The sequence below is a fragment of the Sphaerulina musiva genome (genome assembly GCF_000320565.1).
Source record: "Sphaerulina musiva SO2202 unplaced genomic scaffold SEPMUscaffold_10, whole genome shotgun sequence".
NCBI classification, from domain to species: Eukaryota; Fungi; Ascomycota; class Dothideomycetes; order Mycosphaerellales; family Mycosphaerellaceae; genus Sphaerulina; species Sphaerulina musiva.
Window position 1 is genome coordinate 650,487 of NW_016017392.1, and position 18,892 is coordinate 669,378.

At 49.8% G+C, this 18,892-nt stretch overlaps 3 protein-coding genes across 3 annotated transcripts; 1 reads left to right on the top strand and 2 right to left on the bottom strand.

Annotated features, from left to right (window-relative positions):
- Positions 1-2,155: 2,155 nt before the first annotated feature.
- On the bottom strand, positions 2,156-5,465 carry SEPMUDRAFT_92042 (uncharacterized protein; the record flags this gene model as incomplete). The annotated part of the gene is made up of 4 exons (XM_016910577.1): positions 4,711-5,465; positions 4,472-4,656; positions 2,651-4,419; positions 2,156-2,500 (listed from the first exon to the last, which is right to left on the bottom strand). Coding segments are annotated over exons 1-4 (2,400 nt in total), but the record flags the coding sequence as incomplete, so codon positions are not given.
- A 1,034-nt stretch (positions 5,466-6,499) lies between these two features.
- Positions 6,500-8,320, top strand: SEPMUDRAFT_72063 (uncharacterized protein; the record flags this gene model as incomplete). Its single annotated transcript, XM_016909967.1, has 1 exon — positions 6,500-8,320. The coding sequence occupies one exon, from the start codon at positions 6,500-6,502 to the stop codon at positions 8,318-8,320; it is 1,821 nt and encodes a 606-aa protein (XP_016757516.1).
- A 1,179-nt stretch (positions 8,321-9,499) lies between these two features.
- Positions 9,500-10,897, bottom strand: SEPMUDRAFT_16778 (uncharacterized protein; the record flags this gene model as incomplete). Its single annotated transcript, XM_016908285.1, has 2 exons — positions 9,500-10,745; positions 10,800-10,897. Coding segments are annotated over 2 exons (1,344 nt in total), but the record flags the coding sequence as incomplete, so codon positions are not given.
- Between the last annotated feature and the right edge of the window lie 7,995 nt (positions 10,898-18,892).

An 18,892-nucleotide genomic window follows, 5' to 3' on the forward strand; every position in this document is an offset into this window, starting at 1 on the left:
CTGGGTTGCTGTACTCGGGAGCAGATGATACAGCAGATGATACAGCAGCAGCAGTAGAGGGAGGAGGAGGAGGATGAAGAAGAGGAGCGGCTACAGCAGTAGTATCGTCTGCCGCGGAGCCATCCAGCAGAATCCTGCGTCGTTTGCCATCCCTGCCACTGCCACCGCTATCTCTGGCGGCGGTGGAAGTGGACGTGGACGAGGACTGCGCTCGGTCTGGCATGATGCTTCCTGGAGCGCCCAGCCAGGCATGAGTCGGGACGACTACTAGGCGCACACACACACGTTAGTGCTCGGTCGGTTGGAGGGCAGACAGGCAGACAGGCAGACAGGCAGGCGGGCAGGCAGGCAGGCAGGCAGGCAGGCAAGCAAGCAACCGCAAGCAGCAGCAGACCAGACCAGACCAGACCAGACCAGGCAAGGCAGGCGACGACGACGATCGAGTAAGCCATAGCCCATCATCGTAATCATCATCATCATCATATTGCCCATGGCCCATGGAATTGGATGGGCGAAAAGATGAGACCTTTGACCTACCTGCGGTCTCCATCCTGGCCGGTACGACTCTAAATCCGTGTATATTTCTGTATTCGTGGTGTGTCGTGATCCTACCGAGCCCTATAGCCCTAACGTGCAACGCGCACGACGGCTCGCTTCCGGCTTGTTCGGCGGGTCACAGTTGCAGTAGTCCGACGGCTACCGACGCAGAGTCAACGCGGCTCGGCTCTGCTGCTGATGGATATCTCCTGATAAAGATATTGACGATGATATTGATGATGATGGTGATGATGGAGGAGGAGGATGGGCAAAGTGAGTTGAAGTCGGGAGTTAGTACCTGAGGTGTTCTCCGCGTCAAAGTCGTCCCGCTGCGAAGAGCCTCGTCTCAAGAAGAGGGCGAGCGCCGGCGGGTTTCAACGATCCAGGCCCGCCCGCCTGCCCGCCAGGATGAATGAGTCAGCAAGGTTCATCATCCTTACCTGTATGTACCTTACCGCACCTTATCTCTATTTGGTGTGTTTCCACGGTTTCCAACTTTCCATTCACATTATTCTCCCTTGCCCTAAACCACATCTTCATCCTGGCCCTACCTCCTACGAACGAGCGTAGAACACCTATAATTCCTTCTCATACTCAGCCTTCTCTCTCTCCCTCAAGATATCCTCTAAACTCCCCCTCCATCACATCCAAGTACCTTACCTAACCATGCCCTACCTAACCCTACCTTCCATATACAACCGTCGCCTAGCCCAGCCCAGCCCAACCCAGCCGAGCCTATCAAGCACAAGCATACGTACCTTAGGTAAAGTGCACTCCGGACCGGCAGATCACACTTTTTATCAGTCCAAAAAATCAACTCGCCTATGTACAGTAACAACCAACATCCCTTCCGGATTCCCCCTTCCCCATGCCATGCAAAGGGAAAAAAACCCCCCAAAAAAAGTTACCACCTGAACCCTGCAGCTAGCCCTGGCCCCGAGGGTCCACTCTCCATCCTTTCTTGTTTGCCCCAGATGAGGGCAGTTAGGGCACACGGCAAAACCCGGCACTCTCACTCCAAACGCCGAGACGGGGCGGCAATTGTGTAACCAACCACCTGCCTGACCTCCTACTGTAACCATGTACCTTACCTTACCAAGTTTACTTCATCGAAAAATGACTGCAGCCATAAATACATACCCTACCTAGGTACTAATAAATAGTACAGCCATTATACGAGACCCCTAACATACTCACTCACTCACTCCCTTTCTCTTCTCTCTCTAGGAGGAGTCTGTGTATGTGGGATCCACGAGAGACGTTCTACGAGAGAATACGAGATGATACGAGAGAAAGGCGCCGAGAGATAGTCCGTTCTCTGCTAATAAATGAGTGAGTGATGCCTATATGTACACAGCCGTAGTGTACCTCGGCCATTTCCATCTGCTGGCCTCCCCACCCCAAGTAGTCACTCAGTCCTCACCAGAGCCACCGACTCTGCCTGACCACCAGAGCGAACTCACCAAACTCTCCGAAACTTCATCACGGAGCTCCTCGAGAGGAGAGGCCGCTCTGATCTTCCTGCAGCAGCGTGACTTGACCGGGCCTCGGTCTAGCGTCGCATGTATTCATCGTACGCACCGCGTACCGGAACTTCAGTCGGACTCCTCATCGCATGAAAGCCCGGAGGGAGACTCGGGGGTCCTCCAAAGAAGCCAGGGGGTGCACCTCCGCTCAATGCGGGAGGGGACATGGGACCACCGTTGAAACCGGGCGGCGGCTGCTCTCGTTGCTGCGGTGGAAAGTTGCTCACGTTGGCAAAGCCGGGAGGAAATCGTGGCATCTGATTGAATCCTGGAGGCGGTGGTGCTCCGCCACCGATAGGGGAGGTGAGCTGATGAAAGTCCGGCTGACTGTGTTGTGGGGGGATATGCATTTGCTGGAGTACAGGGTGGCCAGACATGCGCCGCGGTGGCTGCTGCTGCTGTTGTTGCTGCTGCTGCATCTGCTGTCGCTGGTTCATCTCGGCATATTGCTGTTGGCGGCGAAGCTGCGCTTGTTGTGCTTCGCGTTCTGCTTGTTGTTGAGCCTGCTGCTGAGCTTGTCGCTGTGCGTGTTGTTGGGCTTGTTGCTGAGCCTGCTGTTGAGCCTGTTGTTGGGCTTGCTGCTGCACATGACGTTGTTGCTGTGCGAACATGGCGTCCTGCTGTTCGTGATTGTAGAATCCTGGTGGCGCGCGGGTCTGCTGTCGGTCCTGCAATTGCGACATTTGCTCGTGACGCTGCTGCTCTTGACCGTAGTTGCGCATCAGCTGTTCCTCAAAGCCTCCGGGGGGTTGCTGGGGACCACGTGGCTTCGGCGCAAGCGTCTGAGTCGGTGCATGACTTTGTGTAGGTTGTTGATGTTGCAGCCAACGCTCAAGGTCTGCTTGATCAATACCACCGTTCACTGGAAGCGCTTGCTGAGATTGTGGTCGTGAAGCCGGATTTTTGAGCAGATTCAGCAGGTCCTGGCTCTGAGAGCTGGTCGGCTGTGGTCTATGGCGCGGCTGTGCGAGCAAATCTTGAATATTGCGATCAGGCGAAGCCGCACCACGCAAGGGTGGCTCGAACCTGTTGTAATGATCGTTGGGACGGCCCGAGGATGGGCGCGGCTGCTGCTCGCGTAGCGCATTGAAGGGAATGCCGCTTGGGTCAGGCGACATTGCTGATTCTGGACCTTGTGGCCGAGAAATGTTCTGGTGACTGGGCGGTCGAGCTGGCAACCGTTGCTTCACGTACAGACCATTGTCCTCGGGAGGACTCCTTCTGGAGCCCTCTAATGAGCCGTCTCCCTGGAGAGGCGGACTGCCTGATTGTGTGGATTGCATGCGTTCAGGGTTCTTCTCTTGTGCAAACATGTCCGTGAAGCGGCTCTTGCGCCCTCCCGGCAAGGTACCACTCGAAGTCATGCTCTTTGGCGGAGGTGGAGGCGATGTAGGCACTGGCTCAGCATATGACGGTGCGAGGTCTCGTGCTGGCTCAGGCATAGGTGGGCCGTTGCTGACTTTAGTTCCACCGAGCATCGCCAATACGCGATTGAAGCCTTCCTGGTCTTCAGCCGTTTTGGAGCTTGCGCCATTCGTCGCTTGAGGTTGCGACTCCTCGGCCAGTGCAGGCGTAGGGATACTTTCTGCTTCTGGAGGCTTGAACATGGATGCAAATCGACTGGTCTTGCCTTTACCCAAAGGCTTGACTCCAGCCGACGCGGCTGCCATCAATGGTGCAGAGGCGCCAGGGGCTGTCGCCGACGTGACATTCTTGAAGCCACCAAAGAACCCGCCCTCGAACACGTCTAACTTCAGGCCGGGCTTGGGTTGCTCTGCTGCGGGCAAAGGAACAGGCTCGGAAGCCAGTACATGTTCAGCTTTCGGCTTGCCCGACATCTGCCTCTTCCACTCCTCGAAATCATCTTGTGTTCGCACAGTCAATCCTAGTTCCTGGTCCTTCTTCACGACTGGATCGTCCATCCACTCTGGTTCCCTCTCCTGGTGATCTCTGTCGCGGCGGGCTGCCTCTCGATCGCGCCAGCCACCACCTGCTGCTTTGTTTCCATTCGTTCTGTCATCTCTGCTCCAGCGCGGATCCTCCTTGTGACCATAGCCATTGCGGCGATCCGCCTCGTTGTCTCTATCCTGCCTAGTGAATGTCTTTTTGTCCTCTTCAAGCTCTCCTTGCAGTCTTCTATCGCGCACGCTGCTCCAGCGATCTTTGTTCTCGATGCCTTCCTTTTCCATTGCACTCTTGCGGTTGGACTGGCGGTCAGAGAAGAAACGACTGCGCATCGATTCCGGGTCATCGTGAGGCGTAGTATCGCCAGCATTCCTATCTTGCTGGTCAGCCGCCTTGGATAGTGTCCGACTGCTGGGAAACATGTTCCGTGGTGGTCCAAGTGAGACATCGTCTGCGCACCGATTAGCCCATGTTCCAACTCCATGCCATCACCTTATACATACCACCACTAGCATTCCTGAGCATACTCCCTCTCGAGGATAGAGTAGGACGACCAGTGCTGAATGCACCCATGGGACTGCCCTCAGCTGCCGCCGCTCCTGCGAGCCCGGCCCTTGGCTGTCTGCTCTTCCCAAGTGCGCCATCGTTGCTCTTATGGCGCTCGTGATTTGCGGCCTGGGGTTGTTCACTATGGGCGATCCTTAGCTTCTCCCTCTTGCCGTCTTGCTCAAGGTACACGTACTCTATCCACTGTTCTATGGCAGGAAGGTCGTCAGGCCTACTAACGAGAGTGCTGCGCGATAGAGCGAGGAGCTCGTCCCGAGTGTAGCGACGAACGGCCATCACAAGGAGGCTTGAGATCCCCGCTCAGGCGATGGACTGATAAGGACGAGCGTAGGCCCGCGAGCGCGCTCGACAGTCAGCGCGGGCTCGCCGATCCAAACCGCGTGTGTTTATTCCAGAATGCGGTGGCTACTTGGTGGGGGCTTGACAGAGTGTTGAACGTGTGGATGAGTTTGGTCAACCTCAAAGCGCGCGTGATACCTTATGGGGGGTGAGCCGATGGTGATGTTGGGCGACTTGGGGGGAAGGGCGGGGATCGCCTCGGCGACGGGCTCGATGGCGGCGCGCTGCAATTTCCAGTACCTCAGATAGACGTAGTTCGGCGATGAATGAGCGTCTGTGGTGTGCGTCGTGTTGCTCTTGCTGTTGGTTTTGAATGTTGCAGTGTGTGGGTGTGGGTGTGGGTGGTGGTTGTGTGCGAAGCTGTGAAAGTTGTCTTCGGGGCAGCAATTGTGGAGGCTGCTGATCCTGGACAGCCGCGCTAGAACTACCAAGTGGAACCAGGTGGAGTACTACTAGTAAGGTAGAGAACTAGGTAGAAGTACATGAACATACAGGTGAAGCGAAACGATGTTCCGTACAACTTGAAGGGCTTTAGGGACAGACTGCAATGCTGCCCTGTGGTTGTGTGAGGTTGTTGGTGCTGTTTTCGGGCTGGAGAAACCTCGTTCTGAGTGTACCAGGCTACCTCCTACAGGTACAGTGCAATGTCAGGTGTAACATGTACATTTGAGGGATGTCCTGATTCACGAACAGTGGACGTCATTTCCATCCGACCTCACTTGCAGCGGAAGATGCCGCCCTTTTCGCCTACCTCACACATGGCCGTCGATAGTCTGTCCACTCTCATCATTGGGGGTGGACAGTATCTCGATTGACCTCCCTGTCTTCCACTTCTGCACTTCTGTGGCATTAACGCTCGCGGAGCGCGGTATAGAGGTAGGCTGCAGTGCATCTGGGAGCCACGCGAGCGTGAACTTCTCGCCTTCAATTTATCTCCGCGGTCCTGCACACACCAAGCATATCTACATACAGATGATGGACAGCGGCAGCCAGATATGGTGAGTACCTATGCTCGTTGCCGGTTCTGCTATGTATGGCATCGACTGTGCAACTGCAGGCAGACTCATGGAACCAGAAGGAACCCTCTCGACAATAGAGAAGGCCACTCAGAGCATTCGATGCACGTCTATAGCACTCTGCGACGACTGCAAAAACCAAGAAATCAACAATAGGGATAGCGTGTGGCGGCAATAATCTTCAACCGCGAGAGAGAGGCTTCTATTGTACCTTAAGCGCGTCAATAGCCAAGCCACGCGTATGCGGATCGCGCTAAGCCGAATGCAGCGAAATGCAGACCTCCCAATTGTTTTTTGATGTGGATACCTTCCCAATTCTATTGTTACAACCACGACTATCCACCATGCTATTGCTCATTACCCCAGCTTTTTCGAAACACCATAGCAACAATAGAAGCACAATAGAAGCACAATCGGCCATGCGGGTACATCGCTATTGTATACCATCACAATAGCAAATTAGCGCGCTCTCGCAACTACATAACTTCCTCCTCTGCTGTCTTCTTTACTCTCTTCTTCTTCTTCTTCTTTCTCATAACCACTTCACGACACCTTTCCCCCCTCTCACCCTGCAACCACCACTCACCACCACTCACCACCACCACCATCATGTCTGGGGCCACGCCCCGCATCACGCGTTCGCGCGCCAACACCCCCCTCCCATCAATTTCCACGCGTCAATCGCACGCATACGGTGCCCGCGGCAAGGCAGCCGTCAGTGAGCAAGTCACGACGTCCACAGCAGAGATGGACGCTGCTTTCGCGTCCACGGCGCGTCCACGCGGCTCGGCGCGTCCGCGGGGCGCTGCAACTCCAGCAGCTGCCAAGAACAAGAAGGCGAAAGCAACGCCAGTCATCGAAGAGTACGAAGACGATGACGAAGACGAAGAAGAAGACGAAGACCTTTCGCGCCCTGGCACTGCAATCCAGTATTCCGCCGCCTACATCAACCCTCCGGCCATCGAGGGTGATTACCAGCCAGGGGCTTTTGTTCGCTTCCTCCTGCGCATCGTTCACCTGATCTCGCTCATCTACGGTCAAGGTTGGCAACTTGCCATCACCTCTGGCCTTACCTTCATGGCGTTCTGGTTCCTCTTTTGCATGGTTGTCTACTATTCTACCGCTGGCTGGGTCGCCACGCGAGATATCCCTACCATTGAGATGGCTCGAGCCTTTGGCGAATGCGCTTCGATGAAGCTGTTTTCCGACAATATCCAGCAACTGAACATGTCAGAGTATCAATGGGCCATCAACGCGCACCTTCTTGGTCGTGTCGAGAGTCTCGAGAATGATACGAGCATCCTTCAGCAGCATCTTGACATCCACAGGGCCATGATCGACGAGCTCCAGCAAATTCTCCCAAACACCATCGCCATGGCCGAAGAAGACGGCGAACTCGCCATTCCACCTCTCTTCTGGAAGGCACTAGCCAACAAGATGCAGAGCCCCGACGCATCTCCGCTCTGGCAGTATTTCCTCGACACCAACGCGCAGCAACTCCGTACATTGAGCAAAGAAGTATTCTCTGATAACTTTGAAGAAATGGTCAAGAGCAAGCGAGCAGTTTCTCAAGACGATTTCAACCTCATTCTCACCCAACACAGCGAGGCGGTCCATGAAGATCTCGAGCAGACTGTGCGCAAGTTCAAAATAAGCGTTCTCGAAGAAGCTAGAAACGTCGCAGTCGGCGTGCTTGAGAAATCAGAAATCATGTCGTTGGCTCGCATGCAGATCCAAGCACTTGGTCAGGCCAACTACATCCACAACATCGACAAGCGAATTCGTCAAGTCAACTACATTGGTCTCGGTCTCGGTGCAATGGTTGACCCTCACTACACCTCTGACACCAAAATGCCATCCACACAGACCTGGTCCCAATGGATGCTTCACCACGCCGGCCTCGCACGTCAATACCCCAATCCACCATCAGTGGCACTGATCGCCTGGGAGGATGCTACAGATGCGTGGTGCGCCGCACCATCTCAAGACGAGAAGGCACTCGCCCAACTCACCGTCAAGACCGCTCACAAAATCTTCCTCACCGAACTCACCATTGAACACATTCCATCCACAGGCACTCGCGACAGCGCTTCCGCACCCAAAGACTTTGAGATCTGGGTCCAAGTCGACAACGCCCGCGAAGCAAAACGCATCAACAAGGCCAACGAAGGCATGATCCAGTGGCACACGAGCACTGGCAGCGCATGCAAGGGCAAAGCGCCAAACGGCGAGAAGAATTGGGTGTGTCTGGCCGGCGAAAAGTACGACATTCACGAGCACAACTTTGTGCAAAACTTTCGTGTCTGGCCAGACACACAAGACCTCAACATTGCCACCAACAGGGTCGCAATCCGCGTCCTGAGCAACTGGGGCAATACCCAACACACATGTTTGTACCGCGTCCGCGCCACCGGCGTTGAGATTGCATGAAGGGCAGCAGAATGAAGAGAGACAGAGAGACCGAGAGCGAGAGATGAAGCATAGCGAGGCGGTTGTTTTTTTGTGTTTTCTGTTTTCTGTTTTCTGTTTTCTGTTTTCTGTTTTCTGTTTTTTGCTTTTTTGCTTTTTTACTTCTTGTTTTGTGCTTTTTTTGCTTCTTTGACAGACATTAGCGCATCTGAGATACCCCCAGAATTGGCGGCGAGCCAAAAACGCAAAAGCGATGCATACCTGTACCTAACATACCATGAGATGAGATGAATTGATTCAGATAACAATTACCAAAAACGAAAATTGAAAAAAAAAAGAAACTCTTTTCCAGTGATTTAATTCCTCGTGAATGATTGATTAGATTTGCGCTGTTGTTGGTGTCGTCGGTCAGATGTATGCATGTTTTAGCAGTCGTGAGCGAGTAACCGGAAGTAAAAGTGGAGACTCTCAGCAAAAGAACCTCAGGTACATGTAGAAAAGCAAACATCATTCATAAATGTAAACTTGTACATGGTATCATTTCATAAACGTCTACACACGACGCAAAATACAGTGTGAAAAGGTGGAGGGAGATCTTCATCTCATCCTCCTCCTCCTTTCCTCTTTTTCTAACAGGCTAAGGTACTCTCCCACCCACGCACCCGGATTTGCGGATGCAAAAAAAAAAAAGAAAAAAAAACGACATTCGCCTCATACAGCGGAAGCGGCTTCTCCCAAATCATGCATCAGCTGGATAAGGTTTTCCACCATGGCGGGTCGCTGCGGTCTGGTGGAGGGGTGCGGCGATGATCTCGAGTCGGGAGGCGCACTCGCTGGTGTGAGCGCTTCAATCACGGCGTCCATGACCCGCTTGGAGTCGTTGAGAGCAACAATGTCATTTAGTCGTAAGGCAGCTTCCGTCTCGGTCTTGCGGTCCATGGTCATCATGCTTGTTGGGCTTGCCTTGCTGTGGCCGACGAGCGTCGTGGGACCACGAGGGAAGGTCGAGTGTGCCGAGATGACGGCTCGACCTTTGTTGATGCTGATGAATTGGTGTCTCTCCATGGCAGGAAGCTCCTCGTCGTTGCCGTCGAGGTGTACTGGCGGACCGTCATAGTCAATGGCAGGGCCGAAACTGCTATGCAGCGCTCCGTGTTGGCCATCTTGCACATGGTATCCAGTGTTCTGTTGCTCGGTTGCAACAGACTTGGCAAGAAGTCCATAGACCCAGAATGCGAGGCCGGCGTGATACAGCGCGACAGCATTGAAGTCCCGCAGCCACGGGGTATCTGGTGTCGCAATGCTTGATGCATTTGGGCTGAGACCAGCCGGCCTTCGTGCGACTCTCAGCACCTGTCCTGCATGATACATGGCCCGACGGCATTCCGACGAACGGAACCACAGCTTGAGTGCCGGAAACACTCTTCGGGCCTCTTCGACTCCTTCCTTGCCAGCGAGCAGCTGCAAATCCTCGAATGCCACACATAAGTTCATGCGTAGTAGTTGTGAGATCATGTGGACTTCCTTGGGCACGAAGACGCGCCACTCTACAATGGCGGCGTGGAATGAATCCATGAGCTTGGTAATCTCCTGACACTTTGAAGCCGCTAAAGTAGTGCCTGCCCACTCCAGATGGGCCGAAGCTTGTGCGTTGTTGGCGGAGCTGAGCTGAGTATACTCCCAGGCCAAACACCAATGCGACATGAGGACCAGGTAGAGGGTGAGGTCGAGATCAATTTGATTTCTCACTGCGCCCATGATCTGAGCGTCACACATACTCGAGACAAACGTCGGTAACTGTGCTCCTGCCAGTCGATGTCGATAGTACTGGTCGCGCCATTCCTGGGCAGAGCGGGCCCGCCATAGTGACGCCGGCGCAGGAAGATCCAAGGTGATTTCCGAGTATGACAGCAGAGGTGGCGTCTGAAAGGCCACCGAGACCTGAACACTGTGGAGAAAGATGTGGTACGCCAGACGTTTGAATGATTCTGCTTCAATCCAGCTTCTCCATTTCCGATCCAATTGCTCCGACGTATCTGTTGGCAGAGGGATTTCCGCAGGTATTCGGGATCGTCGGAATCTTCCAGCTCTGCGAAGCATGGTGATGAGTGGCATGGCAGCACTTTCAGCCAGCTCCATGGTGCGCTTGTTCCCGGACCATGTACCAATGCCGAGCGAGATTGCGCAGGTCTGCAAAGCGGCAAGTCTGCGTGTATTGCTGGCGTCGGATTCCAACAACTCGTAATTCGCGCCACGTGCTTTGTCCTGTAGAGCATAGCCAAAGCGTTGCGCGTGGCTTGACCTGCCGAGAATGGCTCCCGCGGCGATCATCAGGGTAAGTGACTCCGGTATCGTCTCCGATGGCTTGAACGATGGGATGTGAATCCAGCTCCCGATACTGTGCTCCATGGCGAGGAGGAAGTCGTTGAGAAAAACATCGAGAACTCTGTCAACCGTCAGCTTGGCATCTCGTGTCGGGACTACTAGCGTGGCAACTCACCTCGTCGAAGGGAATAGAGCAAGGATCTTCTGGTAGTTCGATTTGTCGCAGCCTGCCAGTAGAAGGGCAACAATCTTGTCTCGCTCTTGTATTTTCATCGGCGGTATGATGTTCACCTGCCGTGGTCGTGGTAGCTTCCCTTCCGGGTCATGACTGTCGATCAAGACGGATGCCAGGCTCTGGTCCTGATTGCCCTTTTCATGATTCGGAATCCATCTCCATGCGGAACGATCGTACGCTGCAGCACCCAGGTTAATACTGTCATCTATCGATGGCGTGCTGACACCGGGAAGCGCCGAATTATCAGCAGGTAGATCGAATGCTGGTGGCATGAGTGAGGGGTCGAGCCAGCCACCCCAATCGCGCTTGAGGACGGTGTCCAGGTCGCTGAAGTCCATGCTGAGGTCCTGACTGAAATCCATGAGATCTCGAGGTTGAGAGTTCTGCGCCCAGTCGAGGTGGAAGGCTGCCTGTGGCTGCAGCTGAGCAGGAGTATCAGGGTGTACGACGGAAGAGAGGAAGTTGACCAGGGAAGGATCGTGGGTAGTGTGCAGGTTGTGTTTGGCATAAGGTATAGTCGGGGGCTGCATGGGTGCTCCTAACGCGTACGCTATGGTGGGAGCTGATGTCTGGGGTTGCGAATGCACTGTGGGTACAGAACACGTTTGTGGCTGGGTTGGTTGCGCCTGTCCTGGCGGTGAGGCCCACTGGCTGCTGGGCGACACACGATGTTCTGTTGAAGTCGAGGAAGATGAGGCACCGGAGTCGACCCGGCATTCGAGGCCTTTGGTCCGGCATCGCTTGCATGGCTTCTCTTGGTCACACTTGACCTTGATCGTTGCGCATGCTGAGCAGGCTTGAGAAGCTCGAATCTTGCGCTTCTTGCCGGACTGTTCTGTTGACGTGTGTAGCGTGGCGTGGCGTTTGAGCAGGTCCCTAGGCCCGTGTCAGCTTCAATATACTGCCACTGGCTTCTGGCGCTACAGCAGGTGGTGGCTTCCAGAGGAGTGACCAAGCCGGGAGACTCCTCTCGTCCAGGCATGGAAAACATGCAACATCAGGACAAGATGCTGTGGATGTCGGAGAAAGCACAGACAGTCAGGAGGCAAAGCACTTACGCGCGTGCAAATGTTTTGCCGCATTCCACACATTTGAACGGTTTTTCATTGGTATCTACACAGTGCTCATATTAGCTATGATCGAGGCCCGAGAGGGATGATGGACACACTGAGTGTGTGGGGGAGCTTACGGCTGCGAAAGTGGCGGGCGAGGTGGTCGATGCGGCCATAGGTCTTGTGGCAGATGTTGCAGACGAAGGGATTCGTCGCCGCAGTGGTGGGAAGAGTAGGATTTGATGCCCCCGGACTGGAACGTGTCGTCGACATGGTGGTGGTATTGTGGGAGTGATGGTAATGGTCACGTGGGCCCACGTCTGCCGCGCGACGGCCGTGCTTTTGTGTGGTCGCCTTCGCCTTCCGGGGCCAGGCCCGATGTCTTGTTCTGCCCGCCCGCCTCGCCTGAGAGCGGGAGTGGCAGTGTAGGTAAGGTACTTGCTTGGACTGGAGTAGTGAGGTATGGTATGTAGTGTCGACACCCCTTCAGCGGGGTCTGCGGTCAAAATCAACAACGACAACGACAACAACAACAACAACAGACAACGACAATCATCCGCCTCGACACCTGCCCGGCCCTAGAAGGGTTGATCGAGTATCGTGCCGGACCGGTTCTCAACTGGGGTGTGGGTATGCGTCATGGTCCATAATAATGTAACTGTAGTTCATTTGCAAGCGCGCACATTCGGATGTTCCTCGTCTCAGTCGTCGTCACGTTGTGCTGCTGCTGCCATTGATGGTCATGGACGGCGGTATATCGCGGGCCGTCCGGGAATGAGGAGAGAGACGCGGCGACGGCGACGGCGAAGTAGTCACTAGGTACCTGACTGTATACAATGGGGAGAAGTACATGTAAGGTAAGGTAAGGGATGGGATGGTCCGTTTGGACATTTTAGACGAGAAAGGGAACGCCCCATCCCCATCCATTGAAAAGACTTCTTCCAGGGCTCATCCTGTCTTCGGTCGGCCCGCTTTCCCCGGCAGAACTACTGTAGGACCTGTAGGTATACAGCCGTTCTCCCCAGAACCACAACCTTAGAGAGGTAGGACTGTAGGTACCAACCGACCGACGCGGTGGTAGATGTCCACTGTCCACGACAAAATTCTGCAGTAAGATCTGGTAAGGTATGTTGTGCATCAATCAGATGCGGCCAGATGTATACGCGTACGAAACAAGACCACGTAGACAAGACCGCATCTGGGCTGTCCTCCCCGAGTCGTTCAAACTAACTACATGTAACTAACTAACTAACTACTGTACCTCCTAGTTCTTCTACTGATAAGATAGATTTTTTTCAGCCATACCTCCTAGAGCCAGCCACATCTTCAGATCGACGCCGCCGCTGCTGCAATTCATCGGTCCGTGTAGGTCCACATGTGCCGAAAAGGTAGTTTTCTGATACCAACTTATTCTGTAGAACTGCTGCTGCTTGCGTGTGTACTAAAAAGGCGATAGGCAAGCGTACACCACGAGAAGTATAAAACCCCCCCACACCTGCTCCCTCGAGTTCTAGATTGATTCGAACGCCTCTAGATGCAACGCTACCTATCAAAGCAAAACGGCTGCAGGGACTGTACCCTACCGTAGAACTCCTGTAGGTTGAAGCAGAGATGTCCAAACCTTAGTAAAATAGTAAAAGTAATTACTAATAAGTAATTACTTTTTACTAATCCCTTGGTTACTTTTACTTTTACTTTTACTTTTACTTATGACCTCTAGGGATTAGTAATTAGTAAAAGTAAAAGTAAAATAGTAACAATGATTTTACTAATTTCGGCTTTACGTACCTATATATTTACAAGAAATAAGTAGTTTAGGAGGGATATATAGTAAGTAGAGGATATTATATATATATATAAGCTATCTATATAGCTCTAATAGGGGTTTTTATAAATAGCGGGAGGCTTTTTTCTAAATAGCGGGAGGCATTTTAGGGTTCGACCCTAATATACCTTAGGTATTACTCCTCCCTACTAACATTATATCAGAATTTCGAACGTATATACACTAACAACATATACCTACATACCTACCTACCTACCTATATACCTATATACCTATATATACGGTCGGCAGTATATAGTATAGCTTACTACCGATAGACAGATAGTAAGCTTACGGCTGCTATCGAAGAATCGTTAGAGCTAGTACACGTCGAGTACGACAATAACCAAGTACTATATTATAGCGGCTTTATAAACGGCCTTAACGCTATTATACTCGCTATTATAGTATAGTAGACAGATACGGAGCTTAAAGCGGCTATTAACTAGTACTACTACGAGCCTAAAGATAATAATAATAATACGACTAATATAAGAGCGCAAGCAATAGCGCGAGCGACAGCGCGAGCGACAGCGCTAGTAAGAAGACGCGTCTATCGCGAGTTATTCGGCGACGACGAGTTCTTTAACCTTAGTAGGTATAATAGCGAAACGATACTAGAGCTAGAGCTAGTATTAGCGCTAGTAATAGCGCTAGTAACAGCGGTCGACATATAATACGCCAACCGTCCCCTACTCGACGACGATAATAACGATCTAAATACTACTGCACTAATACGCCGAAAACCGAGACGCCTACCCTAGTATACGGACTTATATCCGAGCCAATTATAGAGCGAAGAAAGGCTATTAACAGTAGTAGGTAATATACGACAAGAGCCCGGAAATAGAAGAACTTAGGCAGGCTCTAAGTCTAAGTACTCTTTGTATAGCAGCGACTCTATAGATACCGAAGATAAGAACGCGGATTATAGCTAACGCTACGAGATCCCGAAGCCTCGCTACGAGCGCTTCCCCGACGAGGTATTAGTATACGTACAAATTGTCGCTTACGGTGCTCGTTACGGTATCGTATAGATACGGAATAGCGGTCGTAAGTACTTCTCCGGCACTTAGAAGGTAAGAAAGATCGCACTTAAATACGCTAGAGGAGACCGTACTAACAAACTCGTCGAGGAGCGTACTAGACGACTATTAAAGAAACGATACCGTACGTAGAAGATTAGCTATCGCGTAATAGCGACTATCGCTGCTATTAATAAGGACGATACCGAGAGTAAGTAGACTATTACTTACGGTTATACTACGAGGCATAACCATTTAAGCGTAGAATTAATCGGCCTCCCTTTCTATCGTCGACAATAGCGAGGTAGACGCTTTCGTAAGTTCCTCCGGATATGCCGCAAGACTAGTATATCGCTAGTATACATACGCGCGTTAGCTAAAGAGGAGTTTATCGTTAAAGAAGGCCTCTTAGGTATTGTAGCTACGCTAGTACTTCGAGATATCTATAACGAGTTTGCGAGGATCCGGTATAAGCTTATTATTAGCAAAACGCCGGTCGATTAAATAATAGCTATACTTAAGGATAAAGAGTTCTTCTACGCCTATAGGTACGACGACGGCCGCCTCTAGTGTGTCTTCTTCGTATACCTAGAGCTTATTCAGATATATAAGGACAACGCTAAAGTACTTATTTATAACTATACTTACTATATAGTTAAGTTAGACCTACTACTACTCTACCTTGACTTTGTTACTTGTATTAGCTCTATACTACTACTCGTATATATACTTATAGAAGATAAGACATATAAGAGCTATATATAGGCGTTTCAGCAACTTAAGCGCCTCTTCGAAGAATACGAGATTAATAACTATAACGTCCTTATCTACGATAGGGACCGTACAGCTATAAATACGCTCTAAGCTGTCTTTCTAGGTATACAGACTATACTATGTATATAGTATATAGATATAGCAGTCAAGGCCTACGTAGCGAAGACGTTCGGTTAGTAGAAGAATAAGGAGACTAATCGATTCGTACTAAGCGAGCTTGCTAACGAATTCCTCGCTTTATACCGCAAATATCGGTACGCAGAGTCTAAGCTTATCTTTAATAAGGCCTACGCTGCCCTCGACGAACGCGCCAAATACGGTAAGATATAGCGAGACGAGAGCGACGAATTCGATCTAATATAGCGTAACCCGGAGGTAGATAATAAGATTAATAAAGAGCTAGATATTATCGCGCGACCAATCGACAACTCTACTGTACAAACTAGTATTATAAAGGATACGCTAGAACGTTAGCAGAAGATCGTACGATATCTGCAGACTGCTTAGTAGGTATATAAAGAGAAGTATATAAAGGCTTAGACAAACGATATACGGTACTTTGGCTATAATACCTCTTCCGGCGGCGAGAGCGTATATAAAGGCCTAAAGGCATAGACAACTAGCTCGCGCAATAATACCCTAACGTTCTTTATAAAGCTCGCGCTATTCTACGACGGTTATCTAGACCGTAAAAAGGCTAAGCTTAGCTATACGCAGAATACAACCTTAATAGTATTCGTATATAAGGAGTACTACTATAAGATCAATACTATAGTAGATACTAGAGCGCTCTATTATATATAGAAGTAGAAATAGAAGCTAGAGTCTAAGCAAGAGAGCGTACGAACTAACAGACACTACGAACGTCCTTATTGTAGTAGTGTATTTATACGTACTATAGGTATAGACTGCTCTTACTAGCTCGAAGGTAAGGAGTTCCTTATAACTGAATTATTCGACGAGTTTTGGATTATTCTAGGCACTTATAATATAGCCGGTACATTGCGGCTACTAGAACCTACTACAAAGCTATAGAAGCGAGTAGTACGTCTTGTCCGCTCGTATACAGCTAGTATAGGCAGTTTATTAAACGTACGAGATCTAACTAGTACTAAGCGTAATAACCCTAATAACAGAGCTATACTAACTAGTAAGGACGAGGAAGACAGCGCTACTTAGCTCGCGCGCCGTAATAGTAACCCTTAGGTACCTATCTAATAGTAGCTAAATCGCTGTACTATTGCGTCTCGGAGGTATTACTAATATAGTACCGGCTATATTTACGGTAAGTATATATATCTAAAGAGTAAGATACTATATAACTCGTACTATAGGCATAAGGTACCTTATAGAGGCTATAAGAATTAGTATAGTACTGCTACTTCTCGACTAACGACAGTACTACTAGTACTACTTATACGAGCGCTACTACTTATATAAGCGATACCGAGCGATCGAGCGATACCGAGCGATTCGATATACGCTACTAATCTAGTAGCTAGCCTTGCCGATTTCTAAGCTCAATTTACGGCTCTATAGGCTTAGATAAGTACAATAGCTTAACAGTTAACGCAGCTGCTAGCAATAGTAGAGCCGACGCGCGCGCGCGGACGCGGAAGACTACGAGGTAGAACGATAGCGGCGCGCGGACAAGGAGGTAGAGCGATAACAGCGGCGCGCGGACAACGAGGTAGAGCGACGGCAGGGGCGCGCGGATAAGGAGGTAGAGCGACGACGGCGGCGCGCGGACAACGAGGTAGAGAGCCGACGCGCGCGCGCGGACGCGGAAGACTACGAGGTAGAACGATAGCGGCGCGCGGACGCGGAAGGCTATAAGGTAGAACGATAGCGGCGCGCGGACAAGGTAATAGAACGACGAGGAAGCGACAAGTAGATAAGATAGCAAATAACAGTAATAAATTCGAGTTAGACGGCGAGGATAATAATAATAATAATAATAATAAGGAGAGTAATAATAGCCCTAGCGAATTCGAGGTAGACGGCGAGGACGATAATAATAGTATAGAGCTAGTAATACCTTTACGTTCGTACTAACGTATTAGCAGCGTACGATTCAGGCTACTATCGGGTCGATAGACGCGACGACGACGCGATAGTAGCAATACGAGATACGCGCCAAACTAGCTAATAGTAAGGCAGAGATATACTCTCGATTATAGTAGGTAATATAGCCGAAGACAGCGGCAATCGCGTTTTTAGCTCTTAACTAAGAATTCAGTTAAGAACTAAGAATTCAGTTAAGAATTTAGCTCTAGTCGACGACAATACAATATACAGCCTTCTAATAAATATGCCCTTTTAGGATAGTATTGCTGCCGTCGTTCTAATACTCCGCTATACTAAGTCTATGTTCGTGTTGTCGCCGTCGCTGTCGCTATTGCTGTCGCGACATATAAATATAGGAAATTCTTAGTAAGGAGTAATGCCTAAGGCATATTAGGGTCGAACCCTAACCGGCCTCCCGCTATTTAGAAAAAAGCCTCCCGCCATTTATAAAAACCCTCTAATAGCCTTAATAGAATTATATTTATATAAATCCTCTCTAGAAAATAAGGATAGAGTAGAGGAACTAGTAGTACTAGTAGTATATATATATTATAGCTTCTATATAAATAAATAAACTTCCTTCTTTATACTATACTATAGTCGGTTATTCTAGTAGACTAAGATATATAGCTATCTTCCCCTTTACTATTACTATCGTTATTACTATTATTACTATTACTCTCTCTGTCTATATTACTTTCGTAATTACTATTACTATCTACGCTACTAGAACTACTATCTATTAGCGTTGCATCTACTTTATCTAGATCTATCTCTTTACTATAATTAACTTCTATTGCTCGTTCTTTGCCTTTTCTTAAAGTAGTCCTAGTATCCTTAATATCTATAGGATCGGTAATAGAGTCTTGATTATCGTCTAGAATTAGATAGTAGTATAAGTATAAATATAAATAATATGAAGAAGTATAGAAACTATAGTATACTATAGTATACTATACTATACTATACTATACTATACTATACTATACTATACTATACTATACTATACTATACTATACTATACTATACTATACTATACTATACTATACTATACTATACTATACTATACTATACTATACTATACTATACTATACTATACTATACTATACTATACTATACTATACTATACTATACTATACTATACTATACTATACTATACTATACTATACTATACTACTTACGTTACTAATTAGTAAATGTATTTACTAATTAGTATTACTTTTTACTTTTACTTTTACTTTTACTTACGACCTTCTGTTAGTAATTAGTATTAGTAACGTATTTTACTTA